General features: G+C 43.3%; 1 protein-coding gene across 2 annotated transcripts in view; it reads right to left on the bottom strand.

Moving 5' to 3' along the window:
* Window positions 1-11,553: 11,553 nt before the first annotated feature.
* Window positions 11,554-19,387, bottom strand: part of LOC138447635 (coagulation factor XI-like) — a 160,654-nt gene continuing 152,820 nt past the window's right edge. For both annotated transcript variants that reach the window (XM_069603840.1, XM_069603841.1), the window contains one exon: window positions 11,554-11,787. In XM_069603840.1, coding sequence (XP_069459941.1) covers window positions 11,772-11,787 — 16 coding nt within the window. In that variant the 3' untranslated portion in view covers window positions 11,554-11,771. The remainder of the gene's footprint in view (window positions 11,788-19,387) is intronic.

Here is a 19,387-nt window from a genome sequence, read left to right on the forward strand (position 1 = left end):
CTCTCCTCAACACACTGCCCACCCTACATGACTCTTGACCCCCGTGAAACATATCCCTCAGGCAGCATCAATCATAACGCCTTTTGACACACTACTACTGCCTGCGTAAGGAAAATCGTCACCACATTAGCCTTTGGTTTAGCCCCATGGTAGCAGATAGGCCTTTCTCCCATCCCATCAGCCAAAGCATTAAAAGCACAAGTGCCCCACTGCCGGACTACCCATTGAGAGCCATCACTGCAGAACATGAGCTGGTCACTGTTAATATTTTCTATAGTTGACATTGTGTGCATTCTGTTGAAACATTTCAAACAGTATTAGCTAGGTTTTCAAAAGGTTAACTGCATTATGTCCAACAACAAGTCATCTCTGTCGCTTATTCTGAAAAACACAAATCTGTCCTTTGCCCACTCAAGGTTCATAACACTGCAAGGAAAAGAACAATGAACTCTTGAGTATGCAGCAAAATTATGCCTGTCTACTATTTCACACGTCCTCATCCCAACCACCACAACCCACACTAAGTCAAGCAAATGTCAGTTTCATCCATCTCTGGCCAACATGCAAGATGCCTCGAACATTTGGAGACCCTCTGACTGCACACTGTCTGATCAATGTGCAACAAGGTATCTATCATATTATTAAATTACCTATAACAACAGAGTGAATATGCATAAATAAAAGAAAAAGCACGCTATGGCTGTTCTCGCTCTCTATGGGCCTCATTACGACCCTGGCGGAATGGGTTTAACGGCGCCGGTAAAGGTGCCGGTGCTGTTAAACCCATTCCGCCCTATTACGAGGTTCCCTTGCAGGACCCGCTCTGGACGAGGGGACCAGGGAGTTAACAACGGTTAGCTCCCTCCCCATTCCAATTGAGCCCTATGGGGGCTCAATGGGAATAGGGATGGGTACATTGAATGAGGAATTACCGGGTCCTCCAAAGTTGGAATTATTAAGGGCATGGCTACCTCCAAACTCATAATGAGGCCCTATGTCTGTGAGCATTAATGTACATGGTCAGACCTGTGTAAGGCAATGCTCACCTGGTGGCTGTGGGGTAATGCTGCCCCCTATCCTCTCCACCCCTTTCCACCCCTTTCCAATGGATTCCCCCTCAGACCTCAGTGTTCACATTAAAACCCCCTATCACAGGTTCAGTACTGGTATAACATTAGTATGGAACTGCAAAAATATTGGACATTTCAGAACCTTGTGCTACTTGATAATTGGACCCTACAACTGTATGCACCCTACTTCATGCACCCTACGTCACTCCAGGTGATAGGGTTACATGATCCCAGAACATGATAGTCCAGAGCATGTCAAATACTTGAAAGTGGTCAACAAGGCAACACTGCGATTTTGTTTGCACATTTGCATGAACCACAGTAATATTGTGGTAAAGTGGGGACACACCTTTAATTTTGGGAGTAGACTTGCCATTGCTTATGTGTTCCTCCTTCTGGTTCTCTAACTGTCCATCTCATCCTCCATAATGTCTGCAACTATTCGTGCACGCTCTTTACAATGCTGAGCATTGGAAGGTGTTGGGAGGCTTTACTGGATCCAGTTTGTGTCATGGATTTCATGTGAGCCTTGTCCTCTCAAGTAATGGGCTAAGCACAGCTATCAAGTCGAGGTGACTTATCAGAGTCAATTGGTCTTTGCATCCCAAGTATACTGAAATCACTCATCTCAAAAGATGTAATTCAACACCTTGCATGTCTGATGCTGTATTGGTGCTTTGCAGGATGTTCACAAATGATTCCATATCAGACGGGGGTCACAATCAGTATTAGCATATCATGGGAAAAGACACTACAGCAAGGAAGCTGAGCCCTAAGACAACATATATACTCTCTGATCATGCAGGACCTGTGTTCGTGCATGTGTGTTCTTGCATAGCCTTATGAAAAAAAGCCAGAGACTGGCAGAATAAATTTAGAACAGTAGCATGGATAACTGTTGGTTGTCCAGTCTGCTCCTACTTTTTGGCACCTCCCTGCAATGAATTCCTTATTTTATATCTCTGTTTAATTTTGTATTCAAACACTCTGTTTGCAAGCTATAACTTACATTAGTACCCGGGTGGGGGGGAGCCAGCCAATCAGATGGCTAGGAACGCAGGCTTGAACCACCAGTACAAGCCCGCGTTCCAAGCCACCTGGCGGCCGGCTCCCACTGCTGCCATCTTCCACCTACCATCTGTCCCACTTCTCTTTCTTCCCCTAGCCCCCTACTTACCTTATTTCGGCAGCAGCCGAATGCTGCCGCATCTGCTCCTTCCCTGAGCCTCCCGCAGGCCAACATGGAAAGGGAAGAGGGACTCTGTATGGAGCCTGCTTTCCCTTTGCATGTTGGTCATCTTGGAATAGGATTTTCCTTCCTACAGCGGGACACCACGTGTCTCGTTGTAGGAAGCAAAATCCTTTTTGTTTAGCACCCACGGTTATCGCTTTGGCAATCCGTGGGTGCTAATGGCCTTCATCCCCTGTTCCAGCCCCTGGAAAGGTGGATGAACGCCACATTCCATCAATCATTACATCAGCAAGCTCAGTCCATGGGCTCTTCGAGGGTTAGTCACCGCTAATCTCAGCACACACGAAATACAGCAGCCTGAGTTATCTTTTTCCAGATCATTAAATTATAGGAGGTGCAGTCCTATATAATTCAAATGATATTAATGCAAACATTCAGCTAAATGGAGATGTAGATCAAACTCTCTAGAGTCTCTCAAAGAAGAGTACTGCACATGTGACTCAAGCAGTGTGCTTTGGTAGTGCTCAGTGATACTGTTTGTATAGGGAAAAGGCATGTCTAAAGTCTGGACTGGCTCGAATTATCATATATACAAGTGGCAACAGATCGCCTTTGCGACAAAAGCCATGTGGCTATTTGCACCTCTCAAATAAAGCATAACTGTCCTCTGCAGTAGCATGTGCAGAGGCTGGTCATCTGTGCCTCTAGTCTCTAACCGAGCATTCCTTTAAAAAGGATGAAAATTGGTACTTGTTACAATTGATCAGATGGTTATTTGTTGTTTGTTTCAACAATGGGCATCTATAGTTCAGCCTTAAATGAGAGGTTCAACATAGCTCTCGGCTGCTCCCTTTTCCATGTTCAGTGTTCAAAACTCTACACTATCATTATCATGATTCCTGTAGAAGCATATATATGCTTAATCACAGCAGTACATTACCATGCAGCACCATGGGCTCAGTGCCATCCTGAGGATGGATGGAATTTCAATGCCTGCTCTACAGGGCAGTTCATAATGGAACAGGTTGGGTGTGGTCAAAAGGGTGTGCCTCGGCAGTGCCTGTTCACATCTAGATCCAGACCATGGAGAGAATCGAGAGGTGGTGTTAGCTTGTCTTTTGACACATCCACAGCCGAAAAAAGAACTACGTGTTGGAAGATACCTGCTGAGGCATAAGGTCTCGTGTTGAGAAAAGGAGGTGTCACGTGCTGACTGATATTACACATGTTGATTAAAATAACTCTATACTAATGAGAAGAGGTGAGGGAGAAAGTGTCTTCATGTTTGGAAGTTGAGAGAGACCATGGGGCCTCATTATGAGTATGGTGGTGTGGGAAAAAGTGGCGGTAATGGAATGACCACCACTTTTCCACCTTCACTATACTACTCAGGCCCTGGAGTGGGGGATTTACCTCCAGCATCATGCATCATTATCACCTTTCACTGAAAAACAAAAAATCGGCAGAATTACTGTGGCGGTAATTCCACAAAATGTCCCAATGGAGTCCTATGGACTCCAAATTAATGGGGACTTACACTGCCACCACCACTTGTAATCTGGCGGTAAATCCACCAGACCAATTGGCAGTAACGGTAATTCAGTTGGGCGAAATTCTGGTGGATTTACCTCTGGAATACCCCCAAACTCTTAATGAGGCCCATGTGTTCTAGCTGAAAAGAAGAAAGACGTTCTGAACAATATTTTCACACCTATTTCGTTCGACTTCATACTATTAAGCTGTAGTTAGCTTGTGAACTGTGCCAATGGCAGCACAGAGAACCTGCACAGATCACAAAATCAATACAGTTATAATTTAAGAGTCGCTTGGTATCTTTGAGCATGGAGAGCAGCAAACACCACAAAAGTCTCCAGCAAGTGAGCCATAGGCCTCATCCAATGCCTGTAGTTGGAGAGTAACTTCGCACTCCAGGATCTGAGCACTGTAGGTGACGAGGGAATGCTGGTGTTGGGGGTGACCACATTGGGCAGACATGTGAATTGAGACAAGGCTTCTTGAGGTCTTGAGTTGGAGATGTATGGCTACGAGTGGAAGCAGTTCCAGGTGGTATTGGGGCCATTTTTAATGAGGTGACATAGGGATGCTCTGAACCTCAAAAAAAAGCAAAGGGCATAGGTAGCATCTGTTGTGAAGTGCTTGCAATGTATGCATGTGTACGATGAGCTGAGAGAATGTGTGTCTGCTGTGACAGAATGTTTAGGTGTGAATGCTGTGTCAAGTTTCTAGGATTGAGCAGTTGGGGGAAGCCAGCCTGGGCGATGGGACCCAGTGGTTCACTGTGTCATCTTGTAAAGTAACTACAATAAAGCTTACTTGAAGAACCTTATCAGAGTGTCCAAGGAAATTGCTTTGTAACAGCACCGCTCATTATTCTCCATATATACTGTAAGAGTGATGATTTTAGTTGACCAGGAGAGCATGCAAATGAAGGTTTGAATATATTGCCATCTTAACTTCGTATAATAAAGCCAAGATGTCTATTTTAATGCCTTCAATAATGCATAGTGGATAGCTGTACCCCCATTTCCCGTGGTCCAGTAAAGAAGTAATAAACATGAACACATTTGTGATAACCCTTATGAGCATCCTACCTTTAAAAAGTACATTTGAAGTGGTGTCCAGTCAATTGGTCGACAGCAAACTGGTCGACTGCAATTTGGTCGACACCATTTGGTCGAATGCCAAATGGTCAAATTTTTTTTTTTTTTTATATATATATATGTGTTTTGTGGGTTTTCGTGTGGGGAAAAAAAATAAAAAAGAAAAAAAAGGGGGTTGAGGGGGGACCCCCCAAAAAAAAACCAAAAAATGGGTAAAAAAAAAAAAAAAAAAAAAAATTCGACCATTTGGCATTCGACCAAATGGTGTCGACCAAATTGTCTGTCGACCAAATGTTTTCGACCATTTGACTGGTAACCATTTGAAGTCTCTTCAATGTGTTCAATCTCTACCACATTTTAGCAAAAGGCATTTAGTGTAAACCTGGGTGTGCATTTACTGTATTTGTACATTGTAATGTTTTGAGGGGTTACTCTGTAATGTTTTTCAGGGGAGAGGGAGGTCTCTGTGTATTTTTTGTAATAATTGTAGGTTCATACAAATGTCTTCTTACACTGGCATTGATGGTCTCAGCAACATGATGGTGTTATTACAGCTGCAATACTGGCATTATTTGGCACAGCAACCCTTAGTGTCTTACAGTGTCATTAGCACATTATTGGGTTATTGGGCACAGCAAATATGAGTGTATTTTAAATGTGTTAAAAATAAAGTACTGTCAGATGTTGCCAAGCAGCTTCAAAATATGCTCTTGCACTGGCCTGATACTGGCATATCTTTTTAAAACTGGAATCCAAAAGAATGTTTTTACAATAAACACGCTGGTCTTTTTGTGGGCAAAAGTATCATAAAACGCATTGGAAAATGTTAATGTGTACTGTTGGTGACTTGGCATCTACTGGATATTGTCATGTGTTACCCGACAGAACCAGTTATATGGATTTGTACCAATGTTCTACGGACTCATTATTTCAAGGTGAATACACCCAATGGACCACCTTTGATTGGAGACTCCCATCCTATGCTTGCGCCCATTAATGGGAAATATGTATGCCCCTAAATTTAAATAGATTAGCAGCTGCCATTGGGTAAATATTCATTTGGAAACTGACCCATGACAGCAAACATTCTTTTACAGATGCAAGGAGTGCAGAAAAGGATTTTCAATGAAAATAACTAATTTGGGAAAAGTGATATATAGATAAACGTGCCATGACATTCTGCATTGAGTGCACGGCAAGTAGGTTCTACATGATATATTTATACGAACCAACTTGCAAGCAAGAAAGGGCAGGAGGCACATCTGGTGTCCAAGATGATGGCTAAGGATTCATGAGTTTTGGAAGATGAATGATCTGAGCCAACGGAGTGCAAGAGGTTAATGGGGTTTGCAAGGTTGGATGACCCATTGAGGGACACAATGTATGTGAAAATAATCATCATGCAGCATGCCAACGTGCAGTAGAAGATAGGAACCGGTATCAAAGGAGCAGACAGGTGTGTGCTGCACTGTTTGTGACAGTCCCCAAGGTCTACTGCCTGCTGCAGCTTGTGTTTGGTGAAAGTGCTTGGGCTCTACTGTAGATATGTGGCATGTTGATTATTTCACACGGTGCATAATGCGTTTTTCTTTTGGTGTTTTTGCCCCATTTCAAGCAACAACACCCAAACTTTCGGCTGATAAAAGACATAGGGCCTCATTACGAGTTTGGAGGTAGCCATGGTGCTATTAGCGCCATGGCTGCCTCCAAACTCGGGTCCGGGTTCCTTGAATGAGGAATTACCGGGTCATTCCAACCTTGGAGGACCCGGTATTCCTCATTTAAATAACACATCCCCATTCCCATTCGAGCCCCCATAGGGCTCAATGGGAATGGGGACGGAGCTAATAACGGGCCCGTTAATAATGGGCCCGTTATTAGCTCCCTGGTCCCCTTGCAGGACCCGTAATGGACGTCTGGTCTGACCAGACGTTCTGAGCGGGTCCCGCAAGGGAACCTTGTAATAGGGCAGAATGGGTTTACCTGCACCATTACCGGCGCCGTTAAACCCATTCCACCCACCTCGTAATGAGGCCCATAGACTATTCAGGGTTATTATTACACGAAATATTGTGTGAAGATCGAAAAACCAAAGGGGGGGATCACCCGGTGAGGTAAGCAGAGAAACAAGGGATCAGAGAGCTTGCAACAAGGGAGTGGGAGGGTTGTCAATTTGCCAGCAAATGTTCTACAAGCAAGCGGGGGAGGAGGCCGTGGTGAGCAGGTAAACCATTATCAGGAAGGTTAGTGATGGTGAGGCTGCCCGGATCTAGGTTTTAGGGAGGGACCATAGCTTGAAAAGCAGTGTTTTGGGTTCCTTTCTGAACCGCAGACGTGAGAGGGCAAGTCTGATGTGATGGGGAGGAGGATCCAGAATCTGGGGGCATAGATAGAGAAGGCCTGTCTTCTGGTTCTTTCCTTCCTGTAATAGAGAAATTCAAGGCTGGTGGATCGTAGGCCACCATTGATTGATTCGTTTTTCAGTGTGGTAGCTTTGGGACTTTAGGGTTACAGCCTATTAGATGATGCAGCAGGATTAAAGATGATATGGGTTTACAGCGGGAGGCATTGCAGTTCATTGAGGGGTCAGGGTAATGTGGTCGAATTTGCAGAGTCCTTTGACAAGCCGTGCTGCAACATGCAGGGCACTCTCCGAGGTGCCAGGATAGTTACCGGATGGCCTTCCAAAAGAGCATTGCCACCCTCCACGTGTGAGAGGACCAAAGCTTGGAGAGAAAGTTCACCTGAACTATAATGCTACACCTCAGAATTGGTTCCACTAAGATTCGGCAAGTGAAGGGTAACCTTGGCATGTCTGTTACAAGTTTCAGGTTTCTTCTGTTCCGTTTGCCACGCCAGGGAGGATGCTTACCAGCTGGCAGGTTGAGTGATAATGTATCACTGCAGATCTTTAGCTTTCGTACTATGGATCTTAGTTTCTACTTGCAAATATCGTGACATGTATTTTTAGTATATACATTGAAAAGGAGTATATTATGCAGTGGATTACCATCACTATAATGAATATCTTTAATTGAGCCCCTGACTCCAGGAAAACCTTCGTACATTAAAAACAACTGGTTTCAAAAGGTTTCTAGTTAACTGATGGCTACAGAACTTGTGGAAACAGTAGGACCCTTTTTCATCCCATCTGATCCGGGCAGGCAAGGACTGACGTTAGACTATTTGCTTGCACTCCAAGCGTACAATGAGAACAGGGTAGCACACAATATTCACATTGTGCATGGTGTTCCACAGAAAGCTAATGGCAACTATTTGCATGTCCAAATGCTGTATCCTCCTGCTGTGACATCATAGTAGAAAATTATGAAAGTCATTATCAACTACTATGATATCAGGGGATTAAGCATTTTCTCTGCCACATGTATATATTTATTTGTATAGAGCACACCAAACCCTAGGGAATCTGGGCGCTTACTTAAGAATATCGTTACAGATTCATTTGCTGTGGGCGTAGGTTACAGTCGTGCCCCAGAAATTGCAGGATGGTTAGGTTGCACATAGTTTGGCATGGAATGAATACATTGATTGCAGATCATAACTTTACATGTTAGTTAGCTGTGGACGTGGGATACAAAGCCACGCTACTGACATAGAAATTGCAAATAGTTTGGCATAGAGTGGGTACGTAGATTGCAAAGTTAGTTGCATGTACAGTTTAGCAGTGGTGGGTGGATATTCCTGGGGTGCATATTCCTAGGATGCTTAGGGGTGCGTCTTGGGCAAAGAGCCAGCTTTTAAATGCCTTCGCGGAATGGCACGTCTGCTCTGAGCACGAGGGACATAGAGTTCAACTGTTTGGCTGTGATTACTGGGAAGCTGCAGCCTCCAGCTTTTTGCAATTTGAATTTTGTGATGGTGAGAAGGTGTGAGTAGGCAGAACGGATGGGTCTGTTAGATTGGGCTTTACCGACTTGGTTGGCAAGATAGGCTGGAGCACGTTTATACAGGCATTTTGAACTTCATACGATCACGTACTGGTAACCAGTGGAGGCTGCGCCTGGCTGTTTTGTGATCTTTTTTGGGGATGTTGATGGCAGCTCTGATGGCATTGTTGAGTTATTCATAATTTACTGATGTTTTGAGAATTGGAGCCAGTAAAGAGAGAGTTGCAGTAGTCAATTATTGATAAGAGGAGAGCTCTAACTAGAGTGATGCAGAAGTCAGTCGTTAGGAAAGGTCTGCTGACTGTGATCAGTTTGGCCGTGTAGGCTGCGGATGAGGCAATGGCTTTGGCTTGTCTTTTAAGAGATAGGGATGAGTCCAAGTAGACTACTAGTGTTTTTACTTCTTTAGCCAGTGATGATGATGCCATCAATATTGAATGATTTGTAGGCTTGCTGTAGTGAGTTTAGTCTAGAAGGGTTGCCGAAGATAAGTAGTTCATTTTTTTCATTGTTTAAACAAATCTCGTGTTGTGCCATCCAAGCTTGAATAGTGAGGTAAATGCTGTTTGGTATTTTAGTGTCAGTGTCGAAATTACCTGAGATAGGTACAAGAATTTGATTATTTTCCGCATAGTTAGTGTATGTGACGCCTCTTTTGTCAAGGAGGTCAAAGAGTGGCTTCGTAAATACATTGTAGAGGTTCGGAGAGACACATGATCCTTGTTACTGGGACCGCTTGTGCTTCTGCCATGGATGAGAAGACTCTTGTGGTGCGGTCTGCCTAGAAGGATTTGATACATTTTATGGCATTTGTTGAAAAATGGGCTGCATGTTCCATGTGTTGACAAAGGATATTGTGGTTAACAAGGCTGAATGCAGTGGACAGGTCTAAGAGAAGGAGAATTGCCAGGTTTCCTTTATCCTTGATCCATTTGAATGTTAAGGTCTAAGAGGGCAGTTTCTGTCCCGTGGCCTGGGCGGAAGCCTGATTGACGAAGGCCAAAAAGGTTGTGGTTTTACAGGTATTTTTGAATTTGAAGGTACGCAACTCTGTCGAGAGTCTTCAGTGGAAATGGCACTGTTGTGATTGGTCGATAGTTGGTTGGGATATTTGGGTCTAGGGTCGGTTTTTTCAACATGGGAGCACCCATGCTGCTTTCAAGTTACCTGGTAAGTTACAATCATTGAAGGAATTGTTGATTAGGGTTGTGATAAATGGTGCTAGTTTCTCAGCGCAATCTTTAATGAAGGTTGCAGGACAGATGTCGCCTTGGCATCTAGATGTCTTTGGACCATTGATGATTTTGAATGTTTCAGCAGTGGAGACTGGGGTGAATTCAAATCTGGGGATGAGGTTGTTGTGTGGAGGAGGTATGTCTGATGGCAGGTTGGCGGGGGTGAGCGTAGATGATCTGTCTTTGATTTTCTTATGAAGAGAGGCGACTTTGTCAGAGAGGGCATTTTAAGTTGTTAGTGCACCAAGAGAAGTCCTCAATACAATGATCTGATGCGGTGGCAGGTGATTCGAGCTCACGAAGAATGGAGAACAGCTCTTTGGAGTTGGAATTAGCATTCTTAATTCTTGTATTATATGTGTTACTTTTGGCGATGATAGTGGCTGTCTTGTATTCAGATGCTAAGGAATTGAAGATACTTTTGTTATTGATGGTAGGGTTATTTTCCCAATTGCTCTCTGCTGTTCTTTTGGCCGTGCAAACGTTCTATTTTCTTTTCTTTTCATGTTTCTGTGGGGGGAGGGGCTGAGGAGAAATATCTTGTGGCCTCATTATCGTTTTAACCATTTACAAACACCATGCATTCATCAGATTGTGGGTGGCAGAATGGCAGTGAGCTCCATTTTTCCATTCCACTGGACTCTATTGGGGATATAGAAGATTTGCCACTTGTGGTAACTCTGCCTGTGATAAATCCTCCATGTTTGTGAGGTAAACTGGATGAAAAACTTCCAGTAAGTTCTTGAATTATGTTCTCCACCTTGTCCCCAAACCTGTAGTTTGGTGGTGCATGATTGGTGGTAAAGTTGCGGTCATGAAATCACTGCATCTTTACCACCATATTTCCCATACTGATAAAATCATGTTTTAATGTTGTGCATATTCCCTAAGGCCTCGAATCTAGACCCACTGCAATGCTAGCCCATAATAAGGAGCACAGAGGCTGTAAAAGGGGGGAGGCTTGGAAGAGCACAACATAACATTGTAGATGGATAAATTCAACATGAGAGTTCAGAGGGACACCATAGACAACTCAAGCTTCACTCTCATTGTCTATCAGATGTCATTCAAGAGCCTTCAGTGGCTATCTACACATAGCTGATCTCCCCACATCTATATTTCTATATCTCTTTACTTGGTGTTTTCAACAAACTCTCACAAGTGAGTGCAGCAGGAGCTTTATTGCTATTTAAATCTTGGTGCACCCCGGAACAACAGTCCATGTATAGAAGCAGTGTAGATTTCATATTAGACTTGTCAAATGAACCCCGGCCCACCACCAACAACCGGTCCTAGAGAGGAGATAAAAGGTAAATAAGCTGATGCTGAGACAGGTCCAGAAAGGAAGATGGAGAGATATGAAGTGACGAAAAGGAAAAGGAAGGATGCATCAACCTTCCTTCTAATGTGATATTCACTTTTAACTTAAAATGTCAGTAAGATGACTACGCTATTTCTTTAGATTTATTTTACAGAGTTGGGTGTAGATGATAACGGGTAACACAAAAAACAAAACATAACAAGATATGCACTTCAGTGTTTGTGTTTATTGATCATCATAGAACTTTGAAAATGTAACATCAGGTCTAAGCACAGCACCAGCAGTATCAAGCCAACTCCCAATCGATGACTTTGTAAAGGGTCTAGAAAGTAGGTCGTCTTGGGCTCCTTGTGTGCAAGGTCGTGTATGGATAAATCATCTTAAGTGTTATTTGCTGAGCCAGTGGCATCCTCCATCTTCAGGCTTAGGCCTTAATCACCCTGCATGGGGAAAACATCAGAAGACATGCAAGTGTTAAGGATGTATGCCTGTAATTAATCACGTCAAATCGATTAAGCAACAGTACGACAGCGCTGTGCTCTCTGCTTACTTTGTATGTGAACTAGCGAGGCCAAAATCAATATTTTTTAAATGGCTTCCTGAAAATCGGGAAACAGCTCCACACGATATGTGTCATTATTTTCATATTTAAGCATATTAATAGGAAGGTTGTATAGTCATGGGATCAGCATTTTTCAGGCACTGTCAAAGGTGTACTGCTTGCCCATAAGATGGTAACAACTAGACAGTTCTGTGATTCAATGGGTGTATGATAGCAGTGTCTGACAGTTGCCTGCTCTGTACACAATCAAAACTGGTGGTTTTGTCAATACTTGCTCTCCATGGCACTTCAGTGCATGGAACACATGTAAATCAATTGAGTAAGATATGTTTATTACACTAGTAGTGAATTTATAGCTACATTTCATGAAATGCCTCACAGCAGACTGCCTAGAAATAACAATCTGCAGGCCAAAGTTTGATGTTACTGTTAATTTCTGATACAGCTAGCTCAAAAGGATCCTAGGCGGGTGTGTTTTGGGTATGGAGTGGCAGGAAGTCTGTGGGATTAGACATAGGGCTTAGCATGGGAAGTCAACTACCAACGAACACCAACAAGTTGTGTGTCCCTCCTCACCAGTCTGCATCTACCTAGCTTCTCCAATGCACGAGGTGTGGCTTATAGGTTGCGCCACCTAATAGCCAATATTAAAAATGGCTGCTGAACAATTTTCAGGCTGCTCTTTTTGTTAAAGATTCTTACCCATTAATGCCTTAACTATCTCAAGTCACAGATGCGCCGGCCGAGATAGGCTCATGACTTATCATTGGAGATTGCATTTTAAAGGCTCATCTAGTCACGTGTTATTGTGGAAACCACATAGATAACCATCTAGGAAGCAGATCGAAAATGGTGATCTCTAAGATTTCTCTGGACAGAGTTGAAAGGAAGCTCCACTTTAAGCAGACAGACCTTTTTCCTTTTTTAGAACATGCATTTCTACTTACTTTTTGAAGCATTCATTGTACCTTCATAATTGAAACAACACTGAGCCACTTTGTGGTCCGAATTCAAGCATTGCAAATTGAAACCTGTTTCTCCCGTGTACTTCTTCTGACGGGAATAGGATTTAATTGCACTGGTGGCAGATGTGTAATTTTTTAGCAAGCTTTGGGTGTCTGACAGGTTCTCAAGCTCTTTCACGGGAACACGAGGCTACCTTTCTAAACAGCACTATTGTAAGTACGGTTTTACCTCATCATTTTTCAGGTTACTTCACATGTTGATGGTATGGTTTATTAATCGGTAGGAAGAGAGCAGGGATGCTAGGATTGTAATCATGTGAACACTTACTTAAAACTGAAATTGCTTATTCTTCTTCAACATTACTGTTTCTAATGACTATCTTTATCTTTATAAAATAATGTAATGTGATGGAATTGTCATTTCTATAGCGCCTTTCACGACTGGTATAGTCCGCACTGTAGGGTGAACGCTCTTCCTGGTATGGGAAATTTGTCAGAGAATAATAAAATGTTTTTGTGCATTTTGGTCAATACGAAGGTAGGTAGGGGTGGCCTAGACCCTGCTAGTCACCCATTTCGAGCAGGCATGTGGATGGGTGCTGAGAACACAAACATATACATTCTCGAGGCATTCTATTGTCAGTGTGTATATAGCTGTTATGCTAATGAAAAGCGTGTATGGACATTCAGTGTAGACCATTCATGCTAGGGTAATCTCCCATGGGTTTTACAGATATATCCAACACATTATTGCTGATTATATAAAACCTGCTAGGTCCCCAAGATCTGGGGTTTTCTAGATGTAGTGCAGAGATCTTTCCCCAATCCATGTGAAGCACTGAGTTAAGTATAAGATATATTCTCTGCTGAATAACCTGCCCTGCCCAGGTGGATCTTCTAAGCTGTCTTTGGAGTGGAGGTAAGGTTCTTGGAATTGGGGCCTGTTGGGAATCATGTCACAAAGTTGACTGAGATTCTACTCATCGGCACACCCACTCCCTCCTTCCCTGCAGCTCTCTGGCGGGCTTCTCTTGGCCCTCTTCCTGCTCCTACCTGCAAGGCAAAAAACCTTGGGGTCATCTTTGACTCCACACTCTCCTTCTCTCCTCACATATCCAATGTCTCTAAGAAGTCACACTACCAACTACACCTCCTCAGAGGTATCCTTCCTTTCCTCTCCTTCCCCCAGAAGCTCACTGTCTCTAGAGCCCTGGTTCTCTCGAAGCTGGACTACTGTAACAGCCTCTACCTAAATCTGCCCGCCTCTACTCTCCGCCCTTTGCAGCTCATCCAGAACAGGACTACGAGACTTGTCCTCAGCCTCAAGCCCAGGGACCGTATCTCTCCAGGACTGAAATCACTACACTGGCTCCCAGTGACTGCGAGGATCAAGTTCAAAACCCTCTGCATTGTCCACAAGGGCGTCTGGGGCAATTGGCCAAAATACCTTCAACTCTCTCTTCCTAAATATCTTCCTTCTCGTGCTCTTCGCTCATCCGCCTCCAACTCCCTCAGGGTCAGCCACTTTTCCAAACAACGAATTGGGCCAGATCTCTCTCCGCTGCAGGGGCCTCCCTCTGGAACAGCCTTCCTGCCTCCCTGAAACTTGAGGAGAACCATCTCCAGTTCTGGAAGCACCTCAAAACCTTCCTCTTTGCCTACGCTTTCTCTCCCCCTCTCCCCTGCTAAAATTACTGAAACTGCACTGAATCTGCAACTGGGCCACTCACCGTTCTCGGTCCTTGGCCCAGCCACTCTCCCCTGCACTGCCTCCCTGGCAACCCTGCACTGCGGGACTGTGTCTGTATCCCTGCAGCCCCCCTTCCCAGCACTTGTCTGCACTTACCTCGTACTTGCCACCAGCTGGCCCTTGTTATTTATCCTGTATGCTATAACCCTGTACTGCACTTTTCCCTCTTCCTTTCCCCCCCCTGCACTTTTCCCTTCCCCTCTACCCTTGCACTTGCGCGATCTGAATGACACCTGGCCTAGTAGGATTGTTGTCTGTCTCCCCTTGTTCCCCCTCCCCCGCCTCGCCTTGAAACACTTGTGTATAGGCGCGTTACAAATGCCATATCATATCATATCATAAAGTTGTGACCTCTATGGGAATCTATGTACTTGATGTACACGCCACTGTTGCATTTATATCAGGTCAACAGCGGTAATTTATTAATGGGTAGAGTGATATTTGAAGGCATACAAGCTTGATTTAGCACTTTTTGCAAGTTTTTCAATTACTTTAAAGGCAGAGAGGGAACAGGAAGTGGAGTTAACATCCTGTCATGCTTTAATGCTCTGAGGAAGATGCTTTAATGCTCTGTGGAAGAGCAGGTGCATGACGCGGATATATCTCTGCCATGCTTGAATACTCTGTGGAAGAGCAGGAGCATAAAGGGAGTTAACAACTCTGCGATGCTGTAATGATCTGTGGAAGAGCAGGAGCAGGGAGGGGGATAACATCTCTGCCATGCTTTAATGCTATGTGGCAGGGCAGGAATATGAAGCAGAGTTAACATCTCAGCCATGCTTTAATGCTCCGTGGAAGAGCAGGAGCATGAAGCAGATTTAAGATCTCTGCCATGCTTTAATACTCTGTGGCAGGGTAGGAACATGAAGTGGAGTTAGCCTCTCTGCCATGCTTTAATGCTCTGTGGCAGGGTAGGAACATGAAGTGGAGTTAGCATCTCTGCCATGCTTTAATGCTCTGTGGCAGGGCAGGAACATGAAGTGGAGTAAACATCTCTGTCATGCTTTAATGCTCTGTGGAAGAGCACATGCATGAAGGGAGTTAAGTTCTCTGCCATGCTTTAATGCTCTGTGGAAGAGCAGGAAGATAAAGCAGAGTTAACATCTCTCTCATGCTGTGGCAGGGCAGGAATATGAAGTGTAGTTAACATTTCTGCTGTGCTTTAATGCTCTGTCTTAACATACAAGTGCTTTTGACACTGTACTCATGGAGCATGAGAAACACTGCCCCTTACTTTAGTTAACACACGCACAACATCTTCCCCTGTCCTCCTGCCCCTCACATATCTTTGGTTGGTGTCCCTTCCCTTATTTCCCTTCCCACCTTACTTCGTAACTTCTCCTGCAAACAAAAGAAAAACAAATACAAAATCTAAAAACACAAAAAAAAGGTTCCTTTAGGAAATATCTTTCACAGTTGAAAAATAGAAGTAGAAAAACTAAGCTTATAGACTCCATCTACTTTACATTTTTCAGTAAAGTAGTTAGACTCAATAATATTCCCAAACATTCCCATTAGCATGTGATACTATGCTAATGGAAATACTGGACTATTTTATATTAGAGAAAAAGAAAAAAGCACAGAAACAATTTTCTGTCACAAATACTTTTCTCTGGCATACAATAAGGACCACAATTCATGGACCTTCATGACTATCCACGTTCTCTGCACTCCCCTCTCCACGTGATGAATTAAATAACCCAGATTGCATGTGAACACAATCGCAGAGGACAGCCCTTCTACCCTTTTTACTGTTATGTTTGTAACACTCCCTCATTGCCTGCTTACAAACAGTCACGCACATATCCACCAATCAGTTACAAGAACTCTACATATAACCCTATCAACATATTAAACTTCACAAACCAACTGCCACTTAAGAATATTCCACAAATCTTTGGCATTTGCATTTCCCTTGCTTTTCTCAAAGAATTGTACACACTGCTGCTATATATGCACATATTCATTGTGCAGTAACATAAGTGCATATAGGGAAAGAGGAGTAGGGATTACCAAGTGGTGATAGGAGCCCAGAAGGAAAGTCCCAAGACATGCCAAGATGGGACACCACTTGCTACCTGCTGTGCCAGAGGAGTCGCAAGGGTGTGGTACACAGCCGCGGGATGGTAGAACCGCAAGGGCAGTTCTGAAGGGGGGCAGGTGTACTGGTGTCGACTAGATGTAGGGCCTGGAAACTGTAATGTTCATGAGGGACCAGACCACCAGTCTAAGTGGCAGTAGTATGAGTTAGCACGAAAGGGATTAAGTAAAACAGGAACACGAAAGCTGAGTTTTCAGATTTTTCCGGAGCTTAAGGAAGTCCAACTGAAGTTTAAGAGGAGCTCGAAGAATGTTCCAAACAAAGACCCCGGCCGAAGTGACAGACATGCTCCAGCTCTCTGTTTCAAAAAGCATTTGACAAGCAGAGTACTGGATTTACAGAAGCGGAGGGCTCTAACAGGGCAGTATTTAGGGAAACAAAGTTGAACATATTGTAGTCCCATTACCCAGAAAGTCTTGTCCATCATACAAAGGATCTTAAATTTCATCCTTGGAATAAGCAAAAGGAAATGCACACATTTTATGGCTATAGCGATATGATCCTGAGGTTAAGGAAGAGGCTGTTGCAGTAGTCGAGCCTGCACAGGACCAGGGCTCTACAGATGTTTAGATTCTGGGGGAAAGTGAGGAACAGTGCAATGCGTGTAAGGAGGTCAAGCTAAAAGCATGGGTTTTCTTTACAAGCACGAAAATGTAAGGAGTAAAAGAGAAAGAGCACTTAAAGATGACGACAAGGTTTTTGGCCCCACAGGATGGTGGAGGTAGAGGTCCCAAAGACAGGTATAATGCAGGTATAATGCAGATGGTACCAAACATAACTGTACGCTCACCAGATTTACACAAGTATGTCTTGTCAAGAAGACCTTCATAACACTAGGTATAATATACCACACTGGTGCCACAACCACTTCAGGCCACACTATACAGCATATGTCAAAAAAAGAAGTGGTTGGTTTGAAAGTAGCGGCACCTCAGTTACTCCAAAACATAGGTTACCAGCAAATCTAACAAATGCCTACTTAATTTTCCTTCAACCCAAATTTACTCACTGAACTGTAGCACAATAAGCAGTTGGAACACGCCAAACCGGCATCTAACTACATCCATAATACTACAATAGTATTTTAAAAAGTCTAGATAGTTACAATATGTCAACAGGTATCTAACTACTTCAAAAATACCCTTCATTGCAATACACTCAAATACATCATCAAAATTCTTTATACTGCAAACCATCTTGTAAAGTCTAATATAATTAGAATACACCTACAGGTATCTAACTATGATAAGCATTCCCTTAATTACAACACATTTCAAACAAATATACTATCACACTTATATATATATAATTGTAATCGTTTGTTTTAATCCTCTATGGATTTTCTTCCCAATTACCCAATGATTACTTCATGTCAATACAACAACAGTGTAGCACACACAAATGTTGTACCAAACATAGTGCATAGAAAATCCTGTTTTTGAGGGCCAAAACAACTAAATGTATATATAAAATTGTATGCAATTAAAGCCTTTAAATTATCCTGCTTAACAAATTATACTGTTTTCTTTACAGAAAAAATAACCAGAATTTCCAGCTTTATTACTGTATGTAGCTAAGTAACTATACCAAGTATGAACAAATATATATTCCATAAGCCCTATCCTCAATTGTACTACAGTCATAAATACCATATTCACTTCAATGATATTATTCCACCATATTACAAATACTGTATAGTCCTCCTACAGTACCTATAATTACTACACACATATTACTATAGTGTGTGTGGACAGTGGCCAGATTCTGTCCACTGGCCACAACCACCACAATAGAGTTAAACCATATAACAAGTGCATACAATACACCTTTACCTAAGAAAACGTGCTCTCAATCCAAATGATGTCCACACACACCAATATTGACCGCCGACCCTGCTGTTTCAGCAAACCCTTTTTTCCACTCCCTTACCCTTTCAACGCCCTCTTTCAGCCATCAAATAACCCAAAATGTGTTTTCCAAACTGTTCATTCTCAGGGTTGTCAGCGGACTACTGTGTTGGGTGGCATGGACTCCCACTTTTTTCACCTACAAAAAGACCTCTCGATTACATTATTTCCACTCTCCCACCATTTCCAACCCCTCTTTCGACCACCAAATAACCCCAAAAGTGTTTTCCCGACTTTTTCTCACCACGCTATCCGCCGACACAGGCTGCTGTCCGGGGATCCAACATGCCACCGTTTGCCAAAAATATGACGCACCTCACGCTTTTGACCATCCAATCAGCAGGCGTGTCTGATGTCTGTGAACAACACACCTGACCCTCATTGGTCCAACTATCATATCATATCATATCATATCATGGAGCATCCACGGATCCGAATAGGGAAGTGAGTCCGCAGACCGGACCCAGATATCACTATTTTTTGTTACCTACTTTTGCCCCGATTTTTTAAAAAGTACTGGACAGATTTGCACCAAATTTACAAAAGCACGCTTTCAGAGACCAAGCCAGCGCTCCTGGTACAAATTTGGTGAAAATCCATCCAGCAGTTTGGGCTTTAGGCGTGAGCAACATTTTGTTCCCATTGCATCAATGAGGATTTCCACATATTTGCTCCTGCCTTGAGGAAACCACAACAAACATTGCAGGATCATTCAGAGGGGGCCATATACTTTCTTTGCAAAGTTTGGTGAGGAT

This window comes from Ambystoma mexicanum, chromosome 3q, assembly GCF_040938575.1.
Source record: "Ambystoma mexicanum isolate Mex_15411 chromosome 3q, UKY_AmexF1_1, whole genome shotgun sequence".
Classification (NCBI taxonomy): Eukaryota; Metazoa; Chordata; class Amphibia; order Caudata; family Ambystomatidae; genus Ambystoma; species Ambystoma mexicanum.